Source organism: Amblyomma mixtum, chromosome 5 (genome assembly GCF_055824585.1).
Source record: "Amblyomma mixtum isolate Tamu chromosome 5, ASM5582458v1, whole genome shotgun sequence".
Classification (NCBI taxonomy): Eukaryota; Metazoa; Arthropoda; class Arachnida; order Ixodida; family Ixodidae; genus Amblyomma; species Amblyomma mixtum.
Genome location: NC_143016.1, coordinates 146,800,244 through 146,820,372, shown reverse-complemented (window position 1 = coordinate 146,820,372; position 20,129 = coordinate 146,800,244). Strand labels below are relative to the sequence as shown.

General features: G+C 48.2%; 1 protein-coding gene across 2 annotated transcripts in view; it reads left to right on the top strand.

The window, feature by feature from the left end:
- Positions 1-1,745: 1,745 nt before the first annotated feature.
- LOC149344023 (alkaline phosphatase, tissue-nonspecific isozyme-like) overlaps positions 1,746-20,129 on the top strand; it is a 38,410-nt gene continuing 20,026 nt past the window's right edge. For both annotated transcript variants that reach the window (XM_089546137.1, XM_089546136.1), the window contains exons 1-5: positions 1,746-1,949; positions 3,757-4,091; positions 7,191-7,424; positions 10,868-11,063; positions 15,351-15,491. In XM_089546137.1, coding sequence (XP_089402263.1) covers positions 1,865-1,949; positions 3,757-4,091; positions 7,191-7,424; positions 10,868-11,063; positions 15,351-15,491 — 991 coding nt within the window. In that variant the 5' untranslated portion in view covers positions 1,746-1,864. The remainder of the gene's footprint in view (positions 1,950-3,756; positions 4,092-7,190; positions 7,425-10,867; positions 11,064-15,350; positions 15,492-20,129) is intronic.

Sequence of the window (20,129 nt, the reverse complement as noted above, 5' to 3'; positions counted from 1 at the left end):
TTCAAACACATCGTCTAGGTGCACTATTAGTGCGAAAGCGCTATTCCGATGGCAGACCACGAGCAAGATCTTGCGATGTTTGTGGGTTTTTGCCAAGTTAAATAAATAAACAAAAATAAATCAAATAAATATCCGCAAATGAACTCCCGGCGGCGCGTGCAGATAAACTTCGTCGGCCACTGCGCGAGAGCACTAGGCTATGATCGCATCCGAACGCGCATCGTGCTACATGGCAACGCACTCTGGCGACGTGCACTGCACATTGTCTTCTTCTTCAACTATTTCTACTACCAAAGTAATTTTCGCGCTTTCTGCGCGAATTCGGCGCTAGTGACAGAGAGATGTGCGCTGCATGCGTTTGCGTGGACAACGTTGTGCCAAAACGCTGCTGGCGTTGCCAACATTGCTGCAGAAACATGGCACTGGAGCGTGGGCCACGGAGTACTTTGGGTAAATTGACATTGACGATGAAAAAGTTTTAGACGCGCATAACTTGATCCCGGGGTAAGTGGACACCTCAATCGTGCTTTCAGCTACGTGGTAGTCGTGCCGACCAACACAAAACTATGCTTTTGTACAATATTTTGTGCTTAGCAACGCTAATCCGACAACCATTTTTTATTGCCAAATCGGCATAAACGGTGTCGCCAAAATCGTCGAAAGTACTAAAAACAGAGCAAGCAGAGGTGGCAGCAGCAGTGGTTGGGGATCAAGGTACCGTATCTTACTATTAGAGCAGAATTGGTGAAGGAGCGAATATGTATGAATTGGGATTGATGCTTAGCGGTAGTTCGTGGACCGGAACAGTCCGGCTCTAAATACTTGGCAACGGACACAATAAACATCAAAGAGTGGATCTAAGGATCATGCATAATAGGAAAAGAAAAGGTCTAAAGGCGAAAGGAATCAGACTGAGAGGAAACTGGCCAGGAGAAAGTACATTTGTAGTGGCACAACGGCGCCGCTACAGCGGGGACAGTGTATACGTGTGTGCGATTCCGAACGCAGGCGGCGCACGTCAGCTATTGTGTTTGCGCCAGACAACCGAGAGAGCCCTAAGCGTACGTTATCCTTCCTCTCCTCCTTTCTCACCCTCACCGCGATGGACCTTGCCTCGCTCGCTGACCCGACGCAGTTCACTTCACAGACGGAGAATAAGCAGTTTGCAGCAGAGACGTCTCGTGCTGGGCTGCTGCTCTCGCATGCGCCCTGCGCATTAAAGGGGATAACTTCTCGTGTGAATATGCTATGACTAACCTGCAACATGGCTCTGAAACAAAAAAACAGAAAGTACAAACAACCTATGATTGGGACATCGATAAAGACCAGACAAAAAGCTGCGAAATATAAAGGGTGTTTCACCTAAGACTACGCACAATATTTAAAAACAAGGGCACCGCTGAGGTAACTTGTTCGGGACCCAGCGATACGTCATCGGTTGCTTTGTAAAAAGCTGGTTTGAACCTTAAAATATCATCTCCGCCGCATTTAGCACTCACCTGCTTAAGCGTCATAGGGGGCTGACCGAAATGTGGCAGAGGCAGCTGTTTGCTTGATGTCGCATTCGCAGTGAAGATGTCCTACACAATTGCACATTATTCTCAGCAGTGTCCAGTAGGTAAAAAAACAAATATGAAGCATAAGGCGAGGTTAAAGAAGCAGGTGGATAACTCAGAAGACGAAAGACCAATTGTTAAGCGGGAGCATTTCGTTTTCTTACATCCCCAGTTTTGTTTTTGGTCAGCACTGCGAACAGATACGCTGTTGGGCTCTAGGCTGTAACTTGTGGCGGCGAGTTGCCACTGTATTCCCAGTAGGATTTCTTTTGCGGCGGACAGAAGTGGAAGTGTTTTGAAGGCACACAATGCAGTACGTCGTCGTCTTTCTCCTCGCTGCACTTGTTGGGAATGCCTGCGCCGTGTTTCCCGTGCCCCACAAGCACAAAGAAGGCAAGTGGTTTTGCATCCAGACAGAAATTGAGGTGCACGAAGAACTACTGGATGGGCGGGAGCGAAGAACCACAAGAAATAGGTAGCCTAGGGAACGAAGCATCAGTGAGATCATGCTGAGCGCTTTTCCTGAAGAAAGAACGAGCCCTTTTTCCTTTTGAGATCTCCATTCGCAATTTTAGACATCATAGACGGAAAATAATATTTCATAAGCAGACTCACGATAAAAGAAAAAAAAATGATATCCGAAAAAATTTCTCGTTCTCGCAAGTTACATCTACACAAAACATCGAAGAGTTCATGATACGTAGCGATGTATGTTGAACACCAAATACATTGTAGAAAATGCTGCAAGCGAATGTTAAACTTCCCTTGAAACTTATGCAAAGCTGTTCGTGATTACTCAGTGAGAAAATACAGTATGTCCTTTATCGAAGGATATAAACCATTAAATGACGAATGTTTTGAATAATGCAGTTTCATCTTTCACGGAAACGGCCAAATTGTTCAAATCGAAATATACGTTCTCTTTTTATCAGGAAGGTAATATATCGCCTACGCTGTTTTGGGAGCAACTGACTAAATTCGCGCGTGTCCTATAGCAAAACATGTATAATTTAGAGAGGCGGAATTGTCATTCAGCGCGTCACAGCTTTCTGCCTCATTCACTTCAAATCTGAAATATTTCCCATCACATGAAAAAATGAGGAGAGTGCAAAGATTGTCAACTCCTCAGTGTGAGCCGGTTTTGTAGAAAAGCCACTTGGGTAGTATAAATCACTGTTCAGAGCACCATCTTAAAAAAAAAGTTGATCTTGGGCATAACCACAGGTTCACTACTGCGGTCAAGCAGTAGTGAACCTAATCTTTTAGCAGTAGTGAAGCATCTCATCTTTTGCGAACAGAAAAAAGCGGTGCCTTTTCTTTGTGAAAATACAGCGCACTTCTGGTCACTTTAGTAAACCTGTATAGTCCCAACCTAAGTGCGCGTCTGAGGTAAACTGCATCTGCACGGGAATCAAAGGGCAGCGTCTCCGTTTAGAAAAGGACTGGCACGAGTGTCGTGTAAAGCTGCTCCTAGTAACTCTTACCTCAGCGGTAATTTTAGAACGTGCGCGGCCAATTTCTCATTTGAAAAGGGAAAAATAAAAGACGACCTTTTTTCAGTCTTCTTTTGCAACTTTTCTTACCGATACCTAAATGCAGGTGACTGTTTTCGGTGTCGTAGGATAAAAGCTCAGAGCTTTAATAACCCGCTGCATGCGATTAACAAATTGTAGCAAACTAAAATTTTGCTCTACCGCAGCAGACAGTGGCCAGAATTCACGACTTTGTATGCGATACCTTTTATACAGGTCCTTCGTCGCGCACGAAGGACCTTGCTCGTGACCATAGTGTCGTGTAGTGCGGTACGACCGATTTTGACATTGAAACTGTTGGCTTAGAGCAATTTTTGCAACCTTTTGGCTGATTTTGTTCAAGGAGCCCTTAAGCGGATTCTGTGACGACAGAAGCAATGCATCGGCATTGTTTGAAAATCTGCAGCTTATTTGGCGATTGTTGTGTATTGTCCGCAGCAGACTTGCGCAAGAGCGCACTTGGTGCCCTGCCATGCGTCTGTAGTGTCCATTGATATCTTAGGAATATTGAAGAACTGTATATTAATCTGGCATACTGCGGAGGTGGGTGCGATAGTCGCAAGAGAAAAGGCTGCAAACATCGCTTTGCCATTCGTAAGTTCAACATTACGTTACAGAGACTGCTTTTGCGAATATGAAGTTACAAGTCATCACATTTTCCCACGCAGCCAAACGGAAGTATTGGAGAGACCTAGCAATGTCACAGATTGAGATGAAGCTAGGAGCACGGCCGAACACCAATCGCGCTAAGGGGGTTGTGCTCTTCCTCGGAGACGGCATGGGCATCAGCACCGTGACGGCTGCGAGGATCTTCAAAGGGCAGTTCAAGAAGAATTTCAGCGGCGAGGAGTCGGTGCTGTCCTGGGAGAGGTTCCCGCATGTTTCTTTGTCGAAGACGTACGGTCTCGACGCGCAGACATCTGACTCAGCCAACTCAGCTACAGCCTACCTCTGTGGTGTCAAGGCCAACATTGGAACGATTGGCGTTGACTCAAGTGTGAAGGTATGCTTCAGAAATAACCATGCATGCGTCATAATGATAAAAAACATGCATGCTGCATATGTTTGTTGGCTTGTGATGGCGGTCACTATTTTCTGCTGCCTTAAATGACTTGTTTCAAGCTTCTACGCTACGATATGAACTTCCTTATAATGAATTCGTGCAAATCACCGAGTCTGGCTTACCGTGCACACGCGATTCCATGAAACGAAAAAACATTCGCAGTGGTTTAGCTGTGGTTAATCCTGGAGGGTTGCGAAAGCAACCAGTAGAGAGAGAGAGAGAGGCGATGGAGGGCGCGCGGTGGCGGCCCCGTCACGCTAGCTATGCGCCGCTACGGCGCATGCGCAACTGGCGATCGCTGCGGCGTGATGGCTCTGTTATGCTCCTATGTTCTCAGCGCGTGCAGGCGCGGCGGTTGTGGTCGGACACGTCACGTTGGCGACGCCGCTCCGGGCTATTCCCCCCCCCCCCCCCCCACCACCCCATACTCCAGCCGCGTCGACGCGCGACAAGCGGCGCGCATGCGCAGAAACCCATTCGTCTGGCCTGCTGCCTCCGAGTAGCAGCTACGCGCTCCGCAGACGACGCGCGCAGTGCATTCTGGGTTCGCGGCTTCGACGCGCCCGGTAAAAAATAGGCAGATGCTCCGTTTCGGCGCCAGCACCGTCAGAGTGCGCCGAAGCCGCCGAAGACGTCGGTGGTCAAGCGGCGTTGCTTTGGCCAACGTGACGTGAAGTGCCGCGCGCGCGCAAGGTTGGAGGAGAGAGCAAGCTGACGTCACGCGTGGCCATACCAACGAGGAGGCTGACGTGAAACCATCTGTTAGGCGCGGCGGCGGCTCCTCGAGGAGCAGGGGGGTCCACGAACCACGCGACGAGCGGTTAGACCTGGCGTAGTATTGCTGTCGCAGTAAAACTGGCTCAAGAGCAGGCTGTGGTGAGAGCTGCACCATGGAACACAACAAGCCATTTCTCAAGAATGCCATGTGGCCCTGCAGAGGCAACATGTCGCCGCGGAAAACTGCCACGATAAAAGAGGTAACGGACCAGCCGTCGATTGAGTAAGGTGAGCGAACAGTGCGCGGACACAGATTCCACATAGGTGGCAGATCTTGTTACTTTACCAGAGGGACAACGGACAGCGTTTACAGAGCAGTACATTCATTGTAAGAGGTTACACGTGCTAATGACGATGTGCTTGGTTTGTGCTATCTGGCTGCTGATGTGGAAGCAATAAGAAAGTAGAACTCCTATGTGGCTTCCACACTCCATTGGCTTCCACATTCCTTTCTATCATGTTCTTTTGCGTATGAGCTGCCTACACTCAGTTTCAACCATAGAAGAGTTTGGTAACCGGGAAACGGCGCATGCTAACGGGCAACGACACGAGTTATCAATGTCTCGACTGGACATTTTGTTACCTATATTGATGAACTCCTACGAACTTGGTCACAACACAAGACCTTAGCTCAAACAGATCCACTGTCTAGCCAGAAGATACATGTTGTGCGTTGTGCTTTATGGCACATAAGTAACTAAGGCTATCATCATCCAAACGCAAGGCTTATTGTGCGTGCGTAGTGAGTGAGAAATAATGTTTATAAGGTATTATAACTTGCTTAGGATAGATGGTACTATGCCATAACGTGAATATGTTGAGTGCTTGTCGCTATTCCTATCATATTTTCTACTTTGCCTTCATAACAGTGCGCCTTATATTACGAGGAACCTTCTAATGAGTTGCGAATGTTTCAAGCAAACGTCATTCAGCAGTATGCCACCCTCTTCTTGTCCATACTGTCGAGAAACGGAGAATAAATATTACTGCGCTAAAGTATAGATTCCAAAGTTGTGTTATGAATATTCTAAGCGCCTTTGACAACGCACTAGTTCCTTGCAGCCATAAAATACTATGCGTAGAGGATAAGAAAATTTGCATACACGCAGAACAAGTGATGTTCGCCTCAAAAGCTCTAATATTTTGACATGTTTCTACTGTAATCGATGACAGGATGAAAGCCAAGCGACGCCAGGCTTGGCGATTGCACGTTTGGTCAAACAAGTGAAGCGGCTATCACCAGTGTACAGCCTAGCGTTTCGCAGAAAATCCGTCGTCGTCGACGTTGTGAGCGGAAAAGTAGGGGTCCCACCTGCCACCTAGGTCACGTGACCTTATGACATGATCACAACCTGCCCATCGTGGTAGGTGGCAGTTAAATTAATGACTGGTTGCGAGAGCTTGCTCGGGAAGAGCAATCTGGTTCTCACAAGCGCCACCGCCACACCAGCACCACTAACCGGCCCAATATTGGAAATGTATTCGCAGAGGCCGGTCCTATAAATGACCAGAGTAAAACCAGCCATTTTGAATACTGGGCCAATTACAAGGGCTGCTTGGGCGGTGGCCCTGTCTGAAACAGCCTCATCCCGGGGCAGAGGCGCATCGCGTAACCACCGCACGACTACGCTAGGAGTGGTATGAGGACTCCCTGCGGTCTATGAATGTAAAGTGGAGAATGATCAGCTCCACATATATTGGCATGTAAGCTTAGCCTACTAGACAGAGAAAGAGTACTACCGCTGCAGGAACCCCGATTTCTATCGCACTGTACTCTTATGGTAGGCTAAGTTTTGTGTGATGATGAGGGAAAAGTGTCCGTGTCTGCGAAGTGGTGAGCAAAGAGTTGCCCTGGCCGCTGATGGCACCCACTAATACTATCGTGTCACACTTTTAAGGCGAAGCTTAAGTGTCCCTTCAAGATATTTGATAGCTCATATTCAGGTAAATAAACTGCGCCGTTGTTCAGAAACAAGAGGACCTCGTGAGGGTTTATGGAGTTGAAAGAAAAAGGCTCGTATATGCTCTCGGGAATCTGAGCATTTATTAACTTTTATTTACTAGTTATAAGGAATATTTATTTGTTACCTCATTTTAACAGAAGATTTCCGAGCGTAAGTCCATACAGATCTAACACGAAAAAACACCTGTTATTTTCATTTAGGCACCATTCCTTCGCGCAGAACGCGCCAAATGTCGCTTAAAAATTTTTAATCACGTTATAAAATATGCGCCGTGCTTGTAAATTTCCCATGGTAACAGGCGAAACAATGCCACAACGATACCAGAGCGTACGTGAACAGCATCATGAAGTGGGCCCAGGATGCCGGCATGTGGACAGGCATTGTAACCACTGCGAGGGTCACCGACGCGTCTCCAGCAGGGGCCTACGCGCACACTGGCTACCGCAAGTGGCAGGAGTCCGTTCCCAAGGGATGCAATGCCAAAGACATCGCGCAGCAGCTTATCTACGACTTACCTGGATCCGAAATGAGGGTAACGCCACGCATGACTTTCTTTTTCGTTTTTAGAGAAACCAGTAGCTAGCAATATAATGCTTCTGCATGCCGCTGTGGGCATAGCCAGTACCTTGACAAACGCAATTAATCACGAGCTAGATGCACCACTATAGTCCTTCCAGAACGTAATTTGTATGATACACGGTTTCCGCTGAGTAAATGGAATAAGAGGATTATGAACTGGAGGACTGGTATCGGACCCTTTTGTCGAATACGCAGGAAAGACTATTGGCGATTTTCACGATCTAGAGCGGACGCGTCAATTGGTTCTGTGCGGCGGCGTTACGGTGGACTGCCTCTGAAGTCAACCAGTGGAATCGCACTTTTTTTCAATTTTAGCCGTAAATTCACGCTTATTTACGGTTGTTCAGAGCCTTATGGGAATGAAGCAGTCTTTCCTTTCTGGGAGGAAGAAGTCGCTATCTGGCATCTGAAAATTTGAAAACCTCCAGCCTTGAAGCGGAACGCTACGAGGCCGAGGCGCGCTTTGAAGACGATTTGAAAGAAACGACATCGACGATAAAGGCTGTCGTACAATGGGCAAGTGTGAAAAATAAAAGTGCAGTTCCTCTCATGTGCATTACAGAAGCAAAGCCGTGTGAGTACCATGTTGCTGGGGAAGCAAAAAAGTGTGTTTGCCAGTCACGGTCTCTTAGTATTAGCCGTTAAAGCTGTGATCTGCGTTTTTTCGATCGGCATAAATTACGTGCTAATTTAATTATGAGTACATATTTATAAACGCATTTAAAGTGGAAAGCGAGAGCTGTGTGGTCGCCTTATCCGGCGCACTGTTTTCTCAAAGCAATTAACCACTCCTTGTCACCTCCGTTTCTTCGCAGCACTGAGTAGAAACGCTGTAATAAATTAATGACCACTACGATAGCAATCTCTTTGCGTGATTCCATTCGATGCTTACCATCTGCCTGTCTTACTTATTCCATTGTGTGTGTGCATGGGGAATAACGAGGTGCAATAGGAATCGGAACCAAGCTAAGTTTGGAATAAATCATATTACTAACCTCGCCACCTCTTCGTGAATAGCGGCAGCACCATATCACCGTACTTGCTGTAGTAAGGCCTGCTATTAAAGAGGTAGTCTTGCATTAAACTGTTCACGCTTGAAATATGCCTGTTATGACTTGTCACGTATGCTGCTAACTAATAGCACATCGTAGGCTCTTAAAGCGTAGTTAAATTATCTGGAGATAGTAACTGCGGTACCATGGTCCAGCACATGTCCCGGTACAATGTGCAAACTTCCTGTTCGCACGCTCTCTCTGTACTGGCACTGCAGAACTCACCGAAACACACTTTGCTGCCCTTCGGTGTACTTAACATGCTATAGAAGCGCGCGGCTGCCGAACGGCCCCACGCAAAGAAACAGGCGTAGGCCGTGCAGAAGAAGACATTGGCGCTGATTCATTGGACCGGCTTTTGTAGCTAGCGGTTGCTCATCCGTTACCGATATCAATTCATATGATGCACAAGTGGTGCGTCATTGACTTGACGTTATCACACATGCAAACATGCACGCACCAGCGCTTTTAAGATGCATTGTTAGAGCATAACTCTCAAAACAGCGTCTGAATTTGACGGAAAACCACTCTCGCAACGAAGCAAACGACGTGGTTCCGCGCGCGCCGACCCTTTTTGGACCAGCTCGTGGCGTCGATTTAGTGAAAATCGAAAAATACACTGTGCCAGGGTCAGTAACTCTCCAGAGGGCTTTGTGAGTTTGTGGTTTGGTCATGCATTACCAGGTGCTCAAAATTACCCCGCAGACTCGAATTGCGGGTGCGGTTTGTGTGTAGAAGCAGCTCATTTTTTTTCTTCTATGAAGTGAACATTTTTTTAGACCAAAAAGAGAACTTAAAATGACATTCTGTGGTTAATTCCAGTGGTCATGTATAAAGGAATTTGTCAAGCCCAGGAAAGCAAGTATCGACGCCGTGTTGCATTGATAGTACTGTAAAACGAAGCACGGAGACCAATTTTAACTACCGCCGCGGTGGCTCAGTGGTTGCGGTGCTCGGTTGCTGACCCGAAAGACGCGGGTTCGATTCCGGCCGCGGCGGTCGAATTTCGATGGGGGAAAATTGTAGAGGCCCGTGTGGAGTGCAATGTCAGCGCACGTTAAAGAACTCTAGGTGGTCGGAATTTCCGCAGCCCTTCACTACGGCGGGCCTGAAAGCCGGAGTCGCTTTGGGACGTTAAACCCATAAACCAAACAAAACAATTTTTAACGTGGAAAAGGTAGGCATTTTTCTTGAAATTCACAAACAAACACACTCTTGTGGTAACCTACGCATGGGCAGACCCGAAGCAGCAGTGGGTGCCGATGATGAGTCGATGGTCGTAATCGCTAATTGTTTGTCTAACCATGACTGCTGAACCTTTCAGGTGCGCTTCGTTATTCCTGTTCCGAACTTTTTTTATATCCGGTATTAAATATAACAAATTAGCATTGCAATGAGAAGCACTATCTGTTTGTTGCTCCCAGGAGGAGAGTTTTGTCCAAGCCTCGCCATGGCTCGAAGCTGTCCCATCGAAACAGCAAGATTTCTCAGATACACACTAGACGCACCGTGGAATTAGATGTGTGTGTAAGGAGCACATTACGCTCGGAATCCAGAGAATAAATTACGTTTCTTGTGGCGAAACTTGCACGCACTGAAATGCTAAAGGACGGGCTGATAATTGTTCTCTAATATTATTTTGTGCGTCCGCTAGACTAAATAAAAAGAAATTACTCTGTTTGCAGTAATTCTGAACGCTGAAGTACCAGACACAAAGAAATCGCTTCAAGGTTTAGCACATTCTCAGAAGGTGCAAGGTTGCTATTTACGCAGTTGTGAACGCACCACATGAAGTAGTTGATGCTTCACAAAGTTGATGCTTCACGCCCTCTCTCTAGGTCTCTCATAGTGCAGGAATGGGCAAAGCATCTAATGGGTATTCATTTTTGCTGCATTGTTACCACAACTGTCATAAAAACTTTTAGCTACGCGTGAACACTCGAAGGGCATAAGCATATCGTAATGCGGGGCTTAACGTCTGGAAGCGACACGTGGCCTGGAAAGAACGCCATAGTGAACGGCTGCGAATTAATTTAGACCACGCGAAAAATTTTTAACGTGCGCTAACATCAAAAAGCCCATGAAAGTTTTTGCATTTCGCCTTTATGTGAATGCGGCAGCTGCGGCCAAAATTCCATCCCGCGATCTTTAGAACTTTACGCTTTAAAAGAAATATTTTGGTACATATCAGAAGATTAGACCATTACAATCACTATTTTTCTAATCATTGTCCGAGAATGCTGGATATGGGCAAAACGATGTTGCTTGGGACAATTTTGGAAAAAATAATACTGCGCCGACCAAAATTAGAAATTTTAGAGATGAATTACGGTTTTATCTGCAGGTGATTCTGGGAGGAGGACGGAAAGTTTTCCGCAGCGCAAAGAAACTCGATGAAGAAGGCCAAAAGGGCGAAAGAAGCGACGGCGTGAACTTGATCAAGAGGTGGAAGCAATTGAAGAAGGGACGCAAAGCCCGTTATGTTTGGAACAGAACCGAGCTTCTTGCTGTGAACACACAATCCACCGAATATTTACTAGGTAATCCTACGCTAGTTTCTCAACCAATTCAGACCTCATGTAGTTAAGTTTAATTTGCCGGTGAACACAGCCTGCATTTCAAGAGACAATCCCAGAGTTGAGAAGGGTACAGGTGGGTGCTGGAATTGTTCACTATTTTTAAGGAATGGCAGAAAGGGGGCAGGTAGATAGGTTTCTTCACAAGACGAAATGAACAAGGGGGAGGGAAAACTCAGGGTGCTAACCATCCTTTCGGCAAGAGGATTTGTCTCTATGGCCACATCGTTGATCACTGGCACGATTTAAAGAGCGCTTCGCATCGAGGAGCGAAACACCGTTGAGGGGAAGGCGGGTTAGAAGTGGGAAGGGTGATAGGATAGGGAGCGCGAACTTGAAGATATCTTGTCCAGGCAGGATGGCTGCTTAAGAGGATGAACTGGTAGACCTGCAAAACTGTGAAAGAGACATAGACCATCTCCGCAGAAAGGTATCTTATGGGCCGGGGGGGGGGGGGGGGGGGGTGCATAAATAGCTAACGTGGGCTTGAAAGACTGTGTGCCCCCACAGGGCTATCTGCGCCAGATGGCATCGCATGACTGGGTCGGCTGTCCTGGAAAAATTCAGGAGTAAGCAACTGAGAAGCATGGCAGAACGAGAAACGGGGAACAACAAAAAAAAAACGAGAATAACATTGCGAAGGGGGGTGGAGGGGGGGTGAGGGGAAAGGGCAAAAGCAAGGTGGGGGAGCAGGGGGAGCAAGGGTGTGCGAAAGCCATGGGTTCCTAAGAGGCAGTCGTATTCCTACAAAATTCCCTTTGCTAGAATGTTCCTAGCGCGCGTGTGTTCCGAAATATTTTCAGCTCGATCCGCGTCATCGCGCAAACTAGGCGGTGACAATCGGCGCGGTGATCCTCCCAGCGCGTGACGAGACATTTCTTTCGTCAGAGGCGTAGAAAAACGACCGGATGGCTGTTACCTGTTTCCCTCTGACTTTTGGCCATCGAAATGGCAGAACGCCCGATGCAGCAGCTGCATCACACTGAGCAAAAATTCTGCGTCGACTACGATGCGTAACTGCACAAAACCGGTATAAACTATGAGGGCGAATATTTCGAAACATGTGTGCTCTAGAAGAATTCTACCAAATGGAGTAGTCTAGAAATGCTACCATCTCTATATTTCCAAAAGAAACATTCACGCTAGCCGCAGCAGCTGAAGAATTCATTAATATAATTTAGTTAATTAGCTGGCTGGCGGTGGCAATTGCCATCTCATTTTGTGTCCACCTGGCCGCACACATTATATGCAGAAGTGGATTGTACGTGCAATCCAGCACCTGGGTGTTTCTTCACGAAGCGCTGAAGAATGACACACAAATAAGCAAATTTGTGATTTTCGAGAAATCGACTTCCGAAATGAGGCTCTAGGTGCAAAAATGGGCAAGTTGGTGAACGTTAAGAATGTTGAATAGCATAAAAAGACTAGGCCCAAACAAAAAACAGCGCTGCGGGTATATGCATTCCTTCGTCCTGATCTTTTAAAAATGCTTAAGACTCAAGGATAGATAAGCCAACTTATGACTCGAAAGGTGAACAGATGGTTTAGTTTATAGGGGTTTAACGTCCCAAAGCAACTCAGGCTATGAGGGACGCCGTAGTGGAGGGCTCCGGAAATTTGGACCACCTGGGGTTGTTTAACGTGCACTGGCATGGCACACACAGCACACGGGACTCTAGAATTTCGCCTCCATCGAAATTCGACCACCGCGGCCGGGTTCGAACCCGCGTCTTTCGGGTCAGCAGCCGAACGCCGTAACCAGTGAGCCACTGCGGCGGCTGAATAGATGGAAAGAGCAGTCAAGATTATTATTATTCTTACTTGAATAGAAACTCAAGAGGTTTCAGAAATCGATTAGTTTCAACAAGCCACATGTGTGAAACTTTCGGGTAAAGCACGCGAAATCTGATCGCGCTGGCGTTTGAAATGGTGGCGTAATCGTCCACTAACGGCGTCAGCGTTCAAGCTCCTCTGCAGCGCATAGCAACAGACAAAAGCCGCGACTCAATGATGACGCCACGTACGGCGGCGCTAGTGTCCAGCGAGGAAGCGGTTGTTTGAAGCACGAAGCATTGTTTGGAGGTATCGGAAGACGCATAGCAGCATGTAGACAAAGGCAGCGGACATCTGAAGTTTCAATAAGACTGACGTCACCACGAGTTTGCCTGCACTCCTCCAGCGCAGTGAGGAAAAGCTTGAACATTGTCTCGATTTTAATCGCTGATTGAATCACCATTTTCAATACTAGCGGGAAACTACTTCGCATGCGTTACCTAAAAGCTTCATAGATTCGAATATTTGAATAACTTCAAATTTTCGAGAAGCCATTTTACCTTCCCTTTAAGAATCATGACAGGGATGAATTCCGAAGGCTTCGTCCTAATAGTCATGTGCGCAAAATGAAGCGTTTATTGATTATTGGAGCGTCTCCAGTGGTTTGCCCAACTTTTGACGTGCGATTAAATGTAGCAGAAATTCATGAAGTGCTTGGCGATGAAATCAAAGGATTAGGTTTGATGACAGAGCTTTTGGAGAGTAATGAACTAATGTTTTTAATCTTTAAATTAGCACTTTCTTCGTTCTATTTGTGCGGGCGGTACACTTCACGGCATCGTATTCAGCATTCCCAAACTGCCTCCAAAAGCTACCTGCATGAATTTAAGTGAGCATCAAGTTGAACACAGTTTGAGTTCTCATTCTGCAAGACTGGACAACGCTAGCTTCCGAGCATTCGTACTCGTCAGTGCAAACGATCAACTAATTCCTCATGGCAGGATGGTCATTCAACAGCAGCCTAAACTGCCATGTAGAAAGCTCCCTATGGTAGAGTACTCGCAACACCTTTCAAATAAGAGTGCAAAACGCAGGTATTATCATTTCATCTTCCGAAGAGCTCGGCCGTCTTTGAAACACTGGGAACGAAGATGACACCCGAAAATTTTTTTTGTAGCGCAAGCTACACTACTATAGCTGCGACGCATTCCGCCGTGAGCCCCTCAATGACCTTGAAACGACCTTGAGATAAGACATGTGTAGTGTTGCCACGCACATATACCTAACCATGTGTGGTCCACCTAATTGACCACCTTTGACAATGAACTTTGTCCTCGAACTTTGACCATGAACTTTGTGAAACGACATACATTTCGCCGTGATCCTCCGAAATGGTCGCACATCTTTTTCATCATGAGTGGTCCACTTTGGAGCTGCACCAATAGACCTTTGACCTCTCAAGTTGTCGGTACAGAGCAGTAAGAAGTGCCATGTGGTAATCGCGTGGTGTCACGTGATTCAGTTTGGGGTATATAAACCGCAGCTGTGCGCTCTGCTTTCGCCACGTGAAAACTCGGTTTAGCAGAGTTGGACCACTTGAATTTTTTTTAAGGAGCATTTGATAAAATATGTCAATTGTCGTAGAAGTGGTGTGCCCCAGATCCGTTTAACTCTTGGGAATTGGTATCTGTGGCAAACCGGGAGATCTTTTCTTGAAGCAGATGAAAGTGCCATTTAAACAAAAAGAAAATGGTTGCGTTTAGTAGCCTAATTCTTTTAAAGCCAAGCAGGGTAACAACGTGGCCACTCATTAACGGAATTCTAGGCGCGCTGAACACTGGAGAAAGCTGCCAGATCACAAACTAATGACAACGGAGCAAAGGTGCAATATTCACGATGCCTTCAATATGATGAAAAAGGGCAAAAAATGCATCTACTTCCCATCGCTTCACGTTTTGGATAAGGAATTGTGTATTATACAGGTATCTTGCTTTCGAACAACTCTAAAAAATCATTCATATATTATTTCAAAAGGTGCCTAAAATTCCTTCAACCATCGGCAGTGAAGCTGGTTATGGTGCTTTTGCGTGTCATTCTTTTTTCCCGCCATCGACAGGCTCCTTCTTGTTTTTTTATATCATGTACTCACCAGTCGAAGTAACCACTGAGCTGCAGTTCTAAAAAGTGCTTTAGTAGTTGATTAGTTAAATCTTATCCTACCCTAAATTAAATGTTAATTTCATAACGTTGACAATCAGAGTGTGTCTTACATGTCTAAACAAAATGCCTAAAGAAAATAGAGGATATTGTGTGGCGCAGCACCAATGATTGTGAAGCTGCTCGATGAAGAGCAGCGAGTGCTATAATTGTCCTACAGGTTGAGCCTGCAGCTTAGTAGTCATCCGTATCATCTGAATGAGAAAAGAGCTGTCTTAGCGCGCACCCGGAGAAGTTCCATTTATTTGGCCGATGTTTCAGGGCTCTTCGACAGTGATCATATGCCTTATTGGATAAACCGAAGCCAGCCTGACTCCACGAAGCCTAATCTCACAGAAATGGTTACAGTGGCGATTGAAATCCTTTCGAGGAATCCTGAAGGCTTCGTTTTGTTCGCTGAAGGTAAGCGACGGAACTGCAGGTGTAAGTTTGTGACCTAATTTATACTGTAGTATGAAACGCTGCTTTTCAACGCTCAGTGCGCTCCGGACGAGCACTGTATGCTTGTTTTTGGACTTTATTTTTCTCTGTGCATTACCTTATCGTTCATAACAACAAGGACAAAGCATCGCACCGCAAATCATCGAGCAAGACTCCGTCGCGTGACATTTACTTAACTGTAGAAGTTAATCATGATTGTATCGAGGGTTTTTCAAGAGGAGCGTAACCTTGCATATTGTCACAGGCGGCCTTATTCTCAAAAGCGATAATTTGTCTCGCTTTTTGACGTTTTGGTTGAGAGTCACGAAGTGTCTACTGTTGGGTTCTCTGCTTGAAGGCAGTGCGCACGACACTTTTTTTGTACCCTGCTTATAGTGCTGCAAATGCGCCGTTAATCGTAGCGTACGCTGCAAAATGCAGTTGTCGAGATCAGACTATCTTTTTTCCTAACGCCCTCATCGACCCCGTAGAATAGGTCAAAAATGACATGTTAAAATGAAACCGCTTGCGAGGTACGAAACAAGTGTAAAGTCGGAACTATAAACATGACGTGTGGTGAGATTTATGTTCGGTTTGTTGGAGTAGCACGGGCTAGGACTATGATGCGGGAAACACATTGTTCATCCAGGCCCATTTTAAGACCTGCCAATTCTCAACGATGCCACAGACTGCATACAATACGTAAAATGTTTGACTCCGGTAACATGACTTGGGCGTTGAAAGAAAATGGCGTGCTACATAAATTGCGTGTTTATCTCCGTTTTTGTGTGCTCACGTGTATATGCTTGATTACAAATGACAAAATCCCCGTTGCAGTGCTATCAGAACGTGCAATTAAAGGCTATTGCATAATCTTTCTATGAACAAGTCCTCGCACTTGCTATCTTGAGTGAACTTCCAGTAGCATAGAAACCATCAATCCTTCTTGCCTCTAATTTCGGCTAATACAGTGCGCGCCATCTGGCAGCTGGGAGATTTGCGTTGAAATGCTCAACTTCTTAGACTGCGTGGGCACTTGGACACTTGCATCGCCTGCCCCTCTCCTTTATTCAAGCAACTAAAATGTCCCGTTTTATAGTGCCCTCTTTCTGTCCCGAAGCAGCAGAGATTGCCTTCAAAATAAGCATCTGTAGAAGAAACCTGATGCTTGAAAGATCAGGCACTACTGAGAGAAACAGCGAAGACAGTGGGTAAATAAAAGGAAAGCCTCTTCAAGCAATGTTGCCCGCGGTGTTCAGCAGGCTGACGCCATCTGCTAGATGCAGCTAAGCCACGCACAGCCAAGATTAGTCCTGCCCACACTTGCTCGGCTACATGCTATCGCAATAAAAAGAATGCAGAGCTTCACACAGCACAAGGGCGAGTAGAAAGCAATCGAGATTGTAAATAAAAGCAAATTGACAAGAATTAGGGAGGCGATAAGTAAGGACAAGAGCACTGATTGCACTAATCTAGCCTGCGCAGCATTGTACACAATAACAGGGAGCTGCCACATGCATGGGAGCTGAAAGCAAGCTAGACTTTACATAAAGAAAACACACTGCAACACAAGGGACGGGGATACAGTACAACAGAGTAGACAACATGCTGACTACCAGCTAAATTTTATTCGGCATGTGGTGAAATATATAGAGTCGGCAAAAGGACTAACCACAGAAAATTCTTAACAGAAGCCGGACGATACAGAAGGCCTCAGATAGGCTTTACCGTTATCACCGAGGATAGTTTGAAATACAGGGACTTCGCAATGCCTTCTCTGCAGTTACAATGTGTGGCAAGAAGTTCTGCAGCATTGATCTTCCCATCAAATGGCCTCCACTTCACTATAGGCTCTGAGATGTTGAAGGTGGCGAGAACGGAAAACTTCGATCACAAAATGACAGGCTATTTCGAAAGGTTGAGAAGGATTACTTGATGATTCTAAGGCCATGCGGGTTATCTCCTTTCTTCTCGTCTTGTGGAAAAGTTTCGCAAAAGGAGATGACGCTCGGTCCACAGTATTGCTCACGAGACGTCAGTAAGTACCAGCTCTGAGGGCTGTAGCAGCACAACACACAACTGCAAACTTTAACATTTATTTTTTTTTCAATACTCTCAATGCCCGGAGGCATTACAGAGAGGAGGGGCATACAAAATCGAAAGTAATTTTCTTGAAATATTTGAAATCGGTGATTGCAGCGATGAAGGCAGGGTGGTGGTTCCAGTCATTTGCGGTTGGAGGGATATATGAATTCAAGCAAAGGGTGGTTCTGCAGGGCGGGATTCTTACCTTAAAACTTGTGGGCAATTCCTCTGCGCGGGGACGCACAGGCAGTCACTCGAGGCAGGACTTCGTACAAACAGTTTATTCTCACATGGCAGGGGGGCCGGTCGTCGTCGTGGCAGCTGGGTCAGGTGGTCCTTTTGGCAGGGCTGGTCCAGGAGCGAGAGGCCGCGAGCCTCTCCGGTCTCGCCTTATAAAGGCTTTCTCCTCGCCTCTCTCCCCCCGCCCCACCACTCGGGAAGAAGGGTTCCAGACTACCCGCGGTGAGCGGCGCGGGATTTGACTTGCCCGCGAGCGGACCCTACATCTCCCCCCCCCTCAAACGTCCGTCCCGGGGTCCGCCAGCAGGCGTTCGATGACCTCCGGGTCCGGGTCCATAGAGTCGTCGCAGGGGGGAGGGGTGCTCGCCGGGGGGCCGCTCACCGCTGGCTGGACGGGCTCCTCACGAGCCGCCCGGGGGGGCGAGGCGCCTGGCTCCGCTGGGGGCCCTGCCGGCAGCGCCCTCCAAAGCTCCTCGGCCGTCGGGGACAGCAGGTCTGGGCGGCTGGACTGGAGGATTGCTAAGGGCCGCCTCCTCCGGGCTGCCCCTCTGCAGTGGCGCAGCGGGGGAAGGCGCTGCAGCCGCCAAGCGCCTTTCCGCCGCGAAGGGGCTGCGCCTGGTCCCGCCACCTGGACCGCGCGCAGTACGAGATGGCCGCTCCGTTGGCGACCGTGGTCCAGGTGGCCACGTGCCGCAGGACCCTGGGCCGCTTGGGTTGCGGCTGCTCGGCGGCCGAAGCGCCGGCTGGGTGCTGAGGGGGGCCCTGCGCCTGGTCGTCTCTGGCCCTCTTGCGTTGGCCTGCACCACTGGGAGGTGCTCTCCAGTGGTTAGGCATGTGGTTTGGCGGGCGGTGGGGGCCACCGCGGCCGTGGAACCTGCGCCACTCGCGCGGCTCCTGCCGCCAGCCGGGTGGCGCGCCTTGATGGCGGCCACCGTTCGACGGTGGTCTGCCTTGCCTTCTGGAGTCCGAGCCACGGGCGTCGGTCCGCTGGAGCTTCCTAGAAGACATACTGAGAGGGCGAGAGCACTGCGAGTGATAATTGATCGAGAGACACGGGTGCTACCTGGTCCTCAGGTTGTAGCGTGGGTTGCGAACCGCACCGCTACCTGCTCGTCCTCCCGGGGGTGAGATCGCCGCATCGCGCTGATTTTCCACCGCTTCGCAGCCATCGTCCTTGCGAAGGTGGAAAGCCTTCAAATCAGCGACATGCACCGGACCGGCGGTTTCGCCGTTTGTCAACAACCGCAACTGGTAGGTGAGCGGCGTAGTCCGTGCCGTAACTTCGTACGGCCCAGCCCACTTGTGCGCTAGCGACGCGGCGAAACCGCGCGCTGCGTTACTAAGTGGGTGCGTTCTCTTGAGTACTAAGTCGCCCGTGTTGAAAACGACGTGACGGCGACCTTTGTTGTACTGATCCGCCTGCTCCATGCGCGCCACATCGAGGTTTTCGCGGGCTGCTCGCTGCGCTGCCTCCAGGCGCTCCCGGAGCCTTGCCGCGTACTGCGAAAGCGGAGGGGGCGCAGGCCCCGCCGCATCGAGTAGGGCATTCTCTAGCGGAAAAGCGATCTCTCTCCCAAAATTCAAGTAAGCGGGTGTAATACCCACTGACCTGTTCACGGTTGTCCTTGTAGCGAACGCCAGTTCGGACAGCCGCGCGTCCCAATCTCTGTGCTGCTCGGTCGTCGCGACCAGCATGCTCTTCAGATTTCGATTCACCCGCTCGGTTATGTTGCTCTGAGCGTGGTAGGGACTCGTTCTCCTGTGGCGGATTTGAAGCGCCCGACAAGAGTCTACAAAGACTTTGCTTGTGAAATACGAAGCATTGTCTGTAATCAGGTCGGAAGGGAAACCGAAACGAGTGAAAGTCTCCAACAGTTTTTCCCAAATTCGTTCCGACACAAGCTTCCTAAGGGGGAAAACCTCAACCCACTTGGAATAGTGGTCCGTTATTACCAGGATGAATTGGTTTCCGCGCGCGGACCGAGGGAGGGGTCCCATGATATCGCACGCGACCACTTGCCACGGGTAGTTGCTAACTACCGCCTTCATCATGCCAGCGGGCTTGCCCGCCCGAGGCTTGGCTACCTGGCATACCGGGCAGGTACGGGCGTATCCCAGCACATCCTTTCTCATGCCTGGCCAGGTCGCGACACGGCATAACTTGTCGTAAGTCTTACTGCCGCTGCCATGGCCTGCCAGCGCTGAGTCATGGAAGTACTGCAGGAACCGTTTCCGCAACCTTCTCGGGACCACGACTCGGAAAGGGGATGCTATCGCCGCTTCCTCGTCAAGTTG